Source organism: Humulus lupulus, chromosome X (assembly GCF_963169125.1).
Source record: "Humulus lupulus chromosome X, drHumLupu1.1, whole genome shotgun sequence".
NCBI classification, from domain to species: domain Eukaryota; kingdom Viridiplantae; phylum Streptophyta; class Magnoliopsida; order Rosales; family Cannabaceae; genus Humulus; species Humulus lupulus.
This window is the reverse complement of record NC_084802.1, coordinates 185873112-185881765: the sequence shown is the minus strand read 5'-3', so window position 1 is coordinate 185881765 and position 8654 is coordinate 185873112. Positions and strand designations below refer to the sequence as shown.

The window sequence follows — 8654 nt, the reverse complement described above, 5'->3', positions numbered from 1 at the left end:
AAGTCCTTGAAAAAAGACTTCAAGGGCAACAGTGCTCCCGCCCTCATATGTTCCTGGCTCCACGCCGCATACTTCAACCTGGCGTCATGGCCCCCAGGGGCGAAGCAGCTTCGTTCATGCTCGGCCGGAGCTCGACATTTCAAGGAGCCTGACAGGCTGAGGCCGTGGAAAGCCAGGATTTCAGTTATCTGACTAGTGGTGGTAACCGAGCTCCAATAGTGCTCGGCCTCAAACATCTCTCTCCTCGACTGCGAGGAAGAAGGTTCCCCCATTAGTGAAAATTGGAGCTCTCCTGGATGGTATGCGACAGTGACCTTTAGTGCATGGTCGAAGGGAATCGGCCTAGGTCCTGAATTGGATTCCGGATAGAGGGCCTCTCGAAGAACTCTCCTCTTCCCCTCTATGACCTCGTCTATCTGGCGGCGGTAATGAGCTCGAATATCCTCTTGCTCGCGCGCAAGCTCGTACTCCCTTATCCGACGTTGATTCCGGACGAACAGCGATTCTAGGCTCGGAGTTTTTGGCTCGTAAGGGATTGCCAGCAATGACCCCCACCGTCTTTCCAGATTCTGTGACATCTAGCGAGAAAGAAAAAATGGTGAGGGCCATGCATGCAAGAGTTACGAGCTCGAAGTTACGAGCTCGGGGTTTAGGAACAAAAACTATATATTAAGACTCTTATTAAAGAGTCAGGACGTGCGGTCCACGAGAAAGGAAGGAGAATGGATAATTTTTTGAAAATCCCGAAAATCAAGGGAAAAAAGAGTGGCGGTTAACCAGAAAAGGCAGCCTTGGGTTTCGTGCATTTGTCAAGGCCAATGTTTTTTACCCGAAATCTTGGTGTACAAGAAACGTCTCTTAAAATTTTAAAACCCAGAAAACAGGAATCTTGTTCAAACATCAAAACAGGATATGAACCAGTGATGTAAATTCTGCGTTGGGAATTCAAAGAAAAAAAAAACCAAGAGCCTATCAGATAGAAATCTCGTATCGTATTATGCTAAGAACGTAAACTAATACATACACATACACATCAAGAACGGCATGAACAAAAACTGACAAAATGAAAAACAAAGATTGCATACTTACACAATAATGGCGATTGCAGAGAGATTGTCGATCGAAGAAGAGGTTGCAAATAAGAACTCACAGACTCGAACAAACCAGGGTTTCTTTGGCTGAGAAAACATGCACAGAATAGAAACTTTATAGGAAGGTCTCTGGTTTCGTTTTTTCTTCTTTTCTTGCTTTGGGTGAACGAAGATAAAAAAGAAGATGAAGAGTGGGGTCTCGTATATATAGATGGAAAAAGGGGGATTGATCCGGGGCGTTGAATGAAATCCTTGCTAGATCCAACGGATGGGGATCAATGACAAGATGGCGCCGAAAAGGTGGCAGACGGATGATCGTGGGCATGTTTCCAAGGTACTCAAGTACCAAAAATGAGCAATACCTGGCTGACGCATGTCCATTTTCAAAAAGTGTATGACGGTATGGTTCCCGAGGAAAGTAGTTCAAAAGTTTCCTTCTCTTAGGATTCGAACAAATACTTTTGAGGGGGCAAGATGTTATACCCAGTTTTTGAGCCATGTTAAATGTGGCCTCGAAAGTCGAATTCATAAACAATTGGACTCGTAAGGTTTAGAGTATGCTCCAGGACTAAATATCGAGCCTGCAAGACATAGACGACCTCGAATATGGTGACCTCGAAGTGTTCATGATCTCGAAAGGTAGCTCCGGAAACGCATCCATCCTCAGGGATGATCTCGGATCAGGGGTCCCGAGCTTGACGCACATACGATCTCGAAAGCCATGTGACCTCGGGAGATGTCTCTAGCTCGAAAGCTGACGAGAAACCTGGGAAGCTAAGGCCTTGGAGATATATGATAAAAACCTTGAATATCTATAAGTATTGTCCATACGAGATGTAATCCTCATTTATTACTGTAAATCCCCTAGAATCGTGGGATATTATTTGGTCAGTTATACGTCCCCTAGTCTTTAGGGGACGTTTCCTTTTATATTTGATTATAGGCATTTAAAGCCAATTATTTTATTTACACAAAAAGAGCAACTACCCAAAAGATGTGGGATAGTATTCTGCAGCCTTCTCTATAAATAGAGGGGTCATGCGCCATTGTAAGGGACCGAAATTCTGAACCTTGAGAGAAAACTCTGAAGAATTCATGCTTAAGAATTTTCAGAGATAATCTTGAGTTTAATAACAGAGACTCGTGGAGTAGGCAGATTTAACTGCTGAACCACGTAAAAATTCATGTTTTTGCATTGTCATATTCTAATTGGCCATTATCATCCTCGTGCCCAAAGAATTATACGGGTACCTGGAAGGAGTTTCTACGGGTTCGAGTTCGTCTTCAGGTGGACAAACCATTGAAAAGAAGGATGAAAATTTACACATCAAAGGAAGAGTTTTTCTGGGTTTCGTTTAAATAGGAACGTTTGCCCACCTTTTGTTTCATATGCGGCAAAATTGGCCACTCTGAAAGGTTTTGTCACAAGCTTTTTGAAGCCAGGCTAGAAGATATCCCAAAGCCTTATGGTCTGTTCTTGAAGGCTCTTGAAAGGCGATCAAACAAGTAAATAGGGGCAAGGTGGCTAAGGGACTCAGTGGAGAGGCAGCCAGCACAAATCTCAGGGTGGAGCAACCAGTTGACAGAGGGATCTTCGGGGGGCATTAATCATGCAGATTTTGTGGAGAAAACTGGACAAAATGCTCAGTCAAGGGAGGAGATCGTGGGTGTCTTTAAGAATGGGGAGAGAGATCAGGGATTTAATTCCAAGAATCCCGTATTAAATAGATCAGATAGTGTGGAGATAGAAGCTACAAGTCAATCTGAGGGATTCTGTTTCGTGGACCCGAAAAGAAGGAGAGTCCAAGAGGGGTTGGTAGTGGGCCCCACGCAGGAGGATATCTTGGGCCAAGATCTAAATAACAGAGTGGGCCATGATCTTAACATTCCAGTGGGCCATGACCAATTTTCCCATGTGGATCACGACCACAATAGGGCCATTACGCCTGACAGTTTGTTACAGATGCATAGGCCTGTCGCAGCACGAATGGGTCCAGATGACGTGGTGAAGGAAGTGATCCCTTCGCTTGCATGCAACGATGACCAGGTTGTGCGCCTAGTGCCAGGTGTTCACTCGGGACAAGGAGATAGTGTTGAGACTGAATACGCAGAAGGCAGTGTCCATATAGCAAGAGTAGATCAAAAAAACGGTGTTGGGGCGGGAACCACTGGGTGGTCCCGCCATTCATCATGAGCATTTTGAGTTGGAATTGCCGAGGGCTTGGGAACCCTCGGGTTATTCAGTTCCTAAAGGAGCTAGTTCTCCATAAGAGACCCATGGCATTATTTTTATGTGAAACGATTTGTAAAAAGGAAAGGATGGAATATGTTAATAAGGTTTTGGGGTTTGAAGGGTGTGTGGCAGTGGAAGCGCAGGGGCACAGTGGGGGTCTAGCGTTAATGTGGAATACTCAACAGGAGGTCCAGTTACTCAGCTTTAGCTCTAATCATATTGATGTTGAGTTATGTATAGAAGGGTGCCCAAAGTTTCGTTTGACTGGATTCTATGGTGAGCCTTGTCATCAGATGCGCCACCAATCATGGTCTTTGATTCGTCGATTAGCACGAGAATCAACTTTACCTTGGTGTGTTATTGGGGATATGAACAATGTGTTGTCTCAAGCTGATAAGAGAGGCGGTAGAAGCTATCCTGCTTGGCTTGTTCAGGGTTTTCAGGATGTAGTGGTTGACTGTAACCTGATGGATATGGATTTGATGGGGTACCCCTATACGTGGGAGAAGGGTAGGGGCACTCAGCACTGGGTTGAAGCTAGACTGGATAGAGCTATTATTTGTGGTCGTTGGCAAAGTATCTTCCCTCAGGCTAGGCTGGTTAATATGGAAGTGTCCCTTTCTGATCATACCCCCCTATGGCTCAATATTGGTCTCACCAAGAAGAGAAGTTCAACCAGGCGTTTCAGGTTCGAGAACGCTTGGGTCAGGGAACCTACGTGTCGTCAGATTATTCAGGATATTTGGCTGCGGTATCATGAGGTTCCTCTATACCCCAAAATTAAGTGCTGTAGCACGGCACTGGCAGAGTGGGGTAGAAATATAACTGGTAGCTTCAAGGACAGAATAACTCAGTGTAACAAACTTCTGAGGCAGATAAAGGGTAGAAGGGATGAGGAAGCTGTCCTGAGATATAAGGAGGTCCACGCCCAACTATTTGAGGTCCTTTCACAAAAAGAAGTTTACTGGAGACAGCGGTCAAAGCAACTTTGGCTCTAAGCGGGAGATCAGAACACGAAATACTTTCATGCTTGGGCAAACTCGCGTAGGCGAAGGAATCAGATTCGGTCTCTAAAAGATGCTGAGGGCAGGTTGGTTGATTGGGACGGGGGTCTGGACAAGCTTGTGGTTGATTATTTCTCAGAATTGTTTACCGCTTCTGACACAAGCTGGGACAGAGTCACCTCAGGCGTACAGGGACGGATTTCAAAGGAGATGAATCATCTTTTGATGGCCAGAATTGACAAGGATGAGGTGAAAGCGGCTCTCTTTCAGATGCACCCAGATAAATCACCAGGCCCAGATGGTTTCAATCCAGGTTTCTATCAAAAATACTGGGATATTGTGGAACCTGATGTTTTTAGTGTTGTGCAGGACTTTTTTGAGAGGGGGGTGTTTGATGACCATCTGATGGAGACTAATATTGTGCTAATCCCCAAAAAGTCACAACCTGAATCTATGACTGATTTGAGACCAATTGCCCTGTGTAATGTTATATACAAGATTGTCTCCAAGGTGCTGGCAAACAGGTTGAAGAATGTTCTGCATCATGTTATCTCCGAATCCCAGAGTGCCTTTATCCCAGGTAGACTTATCACAGACAACATACTAGTATCTTTTGAGGTGATGCACTACATGAAAAGGAAGTCGGCAGGGCACAAAGGAGTGATGGCCATAAAGCTAGACATGAGCAAAGCATATGATAGAGTGGAGTGGGGTTTTCTCAGAGCTATGCTAAACATGATGGGTCTAAATGCGCACTGGATTAATCTGATCATGAATTGTGTTAGTGCGGTGAGATACAAAATCACGACAGAGGGGAAAGAATTGGGACCCATTATTCCTAGTAGAGGGCTTCATCAAGGGGACCCTCTATCACCATATTTGTTCTTTATCTGTGCTGAAGGTCTATCTGCTCTCATATCTGATTTTGAGAGACAAGGAAAACTTAGAGGGTGCAAAGTGGCTAGAACAGCCCCGGTGATTTCTCATATGTTCTTTGCAGATGATGCTTATTTATATTGCAGAGCTACACTGGAAGAGGCTATTAATGTCATGGAAGTGTTGAAATTATTTCAGATGGCATCCGGTCAACAGGTTAATCTACACAAGTCTTCAGTCTTCTTTAGTGCTAACACAGGATCGGATATAAGGAAGGAAATATGCTCTACTTTGAATATGCACGAAGCATCTGACACCAGTATGTATCTAGGCTTACCAAACATCCTAGGCAGGAGAAAGAATGCAATCTTGGGGTTTCTAAAAGAAAGAATGCGTGCAAAAATACAAAGTTGGGAGAGCAAGTTTTTGTCCAAAGCAGGTAAAGAACTTCTTATCAAGTCTGTGGCCCAATTGCTTCCATCATATGCAATGAGTGTCTTTCTTATTCCTGTGGGTATGTGTAAGGAAATGGAGCAGCTTATGTGCAAGTTCTGGTGGAAAACAGGTTCAAGGAACAACAGAGGCATCCATTGGCAAAATTGGGACAAGCTATCTATACACAAATCTAAAGGAGGAATGGGGTTTAGGAGCCTCCATGACTTCAATTTGGCTCTCCTAAGCAAGCAAGGGTGGAGACTAATTTGTAGACCCCAAAGTTTGGTGGGTCGTCTGTTCAAATCCAGATACTATGCCAACGGTACCTTCCTCTCAGCTGAGCTTGGGAGTAATCCAAGCTTTGTGTGGAGAAGCATGTTTGAAACTATTCCTCTGGTTAAAGAAGGTGCCCGAATTAAAGTAGGTAATGGAGCTTCAATTCGTATAGGTATTGACCCATGGCTGCCATGTGAGACCCATTTTACACCTAGGGGAATCCATGAATCTTTGAAGAACACCCTGGTCCAATCCCTTTTGGATCCCGACAAGAAGGAATGGGATAAAGACTTGATTCTAGACCTATTTCATACAGAGGACGCCCATATTATTCTGAGCATTCCACTAAGCAGTACCAGCACGGACGACACATGGTATTGGGCTCTTGAAAAATCTGGTAATTTCTCAGTCAAGAGTTTATATCGCATCTTGCAAGAAAGGAAGGAGGTTGCGGCTATGGCTTCATAAGCAGATCTCTGGGTAAAGTTATGGAAGCTCCGAAGTCCTCCCAAGGTGAAAGACTTGCTATGGCATGCAGCAACAGGTTGTCTTCCCACAAGAATGCAACTTCGTCTGAAACATGTTGATGTTGAGCAGAGTTGCCCTTATTGCCCCTGTGAACCTGAATCCATCACACACTGCCTTATCAACTGTCCCTTTGTTCAGAATTGTTGGAGGAGATCTGGGTTGGGTGTTGAAAGTCCTTTCTTTGGATCGTTTGCCATCTGGTTGGATCAAAGCCTGAACAATAATGATGAGGATGGTAGACAAAATATTGCTTCTCTGTGTTGGGGCATATGGCGAACACGTAATAACCTTGTGTGGCATAATAAAAAGGGGTCTCTAGCTTCAGTAAATTTGTTGTCCAAGTCAATGCTCAATCAGTGGATTCAGGCTCAAAACAAGGCTGAAGTGCCACTTGCTGCCTTCTTGACCAATGCAGATGGCGCAGACACCTGGCAGAAACCACTTGGTGAAGGTATAAAAATAAACGTGGATGCAGCTATCTTCTCCGAGATGGGCACATTCAGTTACGCTTGTATTGCTAGAAATGAAACAGGGCATCCTATTGAGGCAATAACTAGTTGTAAACAGGGGTCAATGTCTCCAGAACTAGCCGAGATAATGGGGATTAGGGAGGCTTTAAGTTGGATCAAATAGAAAAATTGGTCAAAGGTTACAATTGAAATAGATTGCCTCTTGGTGGTTCAAGCTCTTCGTAGCAATGCTCCTATGCCCTCTTATTTTGGTGATATTGTCCTAGAATGTAAATCCTTGAGGCAAATGAGTAGTGATATTTCTATTGTGTTTGTTAAACGGTCCGCAAATAAGGTTGCTCATGCATTAGCTAGAGCATCTTGTTTCCCTGCTGATCGTACATTCAAGGTTGGGGAGATCCCATCCTCTATTATGGATGTATTGTTGAATGAAGTTTGAGAATAAAGCTTATTATTTTATCAAAAAAAAAAAAATTGGCCATTATCAGTTATTGTTTACGTGCTCTCCTTTCACTGTTGACGAAAAACGGCGTCAACACTACATAATTCAGAAATGGTGGTCGATATATCTTTTGGGAGAAACTTGCGAACACCCACAGACAATAATCGTTGCATTATAACATAACAATCGTGGGATTTCAACCCAATGATATTTGTTTCATTCTCGATTACTTTTTTCTTCAAATTTGAACAAAAGCCATCTGGAAATTTCACTTCTTTAATAAATTGACAAAATTGTTTTCTCTGAGCAGGAGTTAACACGTAAGAAGCATGCGGCTTCATCAACTTTCCACTCTCATCTTCATAAATCCACAATGATTCCCTTACTCCCATCTTCTTCAAATCATATCTTGCATTAGTGGTGTCCTTAGACTTATCATTGTCCAAGATTGTGCCGAGGAGACTATCACACACATTTTTTTCGACATGCATGACATCAATGTTATGTTTTAAAATGTTTGTACTCCAATAATCAAGCTCGTAGAAGATGCTTTTTTTCCTCCAATTTCTATCTTCCGCAACTCTTCTACGTTTCACACCTCCAAACTGCAAGTGTTTTCCAGGAACTTGGGGTGGAAGGTTGTTCACTTGTTCTAATATTTCCTCACAAGTAAATCGTTTAGGAGGACGACTTCTCTCAATTTGTCCATCGAACTCAGTGTTCCGTCTCATTCGATGTGTACTGGGCAAGAATCTTCTGTGACCAACATAAGATGTCTTACCGATCACTTGAATGGAAGATGTGTCTTCATTACATGTAGGACAAGCTTTGTATCCCTGACCACTCCATCCAGAAAAACTACTTCGAGCTGGAAAATTATTGACTGTCCATAAAAGGGCTGCGCACAGCTTGAACATAGTGTTGGTCGTACTATCTCTCGTAACAACTCCGTTAGCCCACAAGTCCTTCAACTCATCCACCAATGGTCTTAGAAATACATCTATGTCCTTACCCGGTGATTTTGGACTAGGAATAAGGATGGTCAGCATCAAATTGTTGTCTTTCATACATAACCAAGGTGGAAGATTATAGTTCGCCAACACCATAGACCACATGTTGTATGCCAAGTTCATGTTGCCAAATAGATTAAAACCATCAGCAGCTAAGCCTAAACGGACATTCCTAGGATCACTTGCAAAACCAGGATGATTAACGTCAAAGTTCTTCCATGCCGTCCCATCCACCGGGAGTCGCATCACTCCATCATCTTTCGATTTCCCAGTGTGGTGCCATAGCATG

At 43.5% G+C, this 8654-nt stretch overlaps 1 protein-coding gene across 1 annotated transcript; it reads left to right on the top strand.

Annotated features, from left to right (window-relative positions):
- Window positions 1-6476: 6476 nt before the first annotated feature.
- On the top strand, window positions 6477-7076 carry LOC133806507 (uncharacterized). The gene has a single exon (XM_062244599.1). The coding sequence runs from the start codon at window positions 6477-6479 to the stop codon at window positions 7074-7076; it is 600 nt and encodes a 199-aa protein (XP_062100583.1).
- The last annotated feature ends 1578 nt before the right edge of the window (window positions 7077-8654 follow it).

Excerpts from the sequence above, each read along its gene's own strand:
- LOC133806507 (XM_062244599.1), top strand. The coding sequence starts at position 6,477 with ATGCAACTTCGTCTGAAACATGTTGATGTTGAGCAGAGTTGCCCTTAT.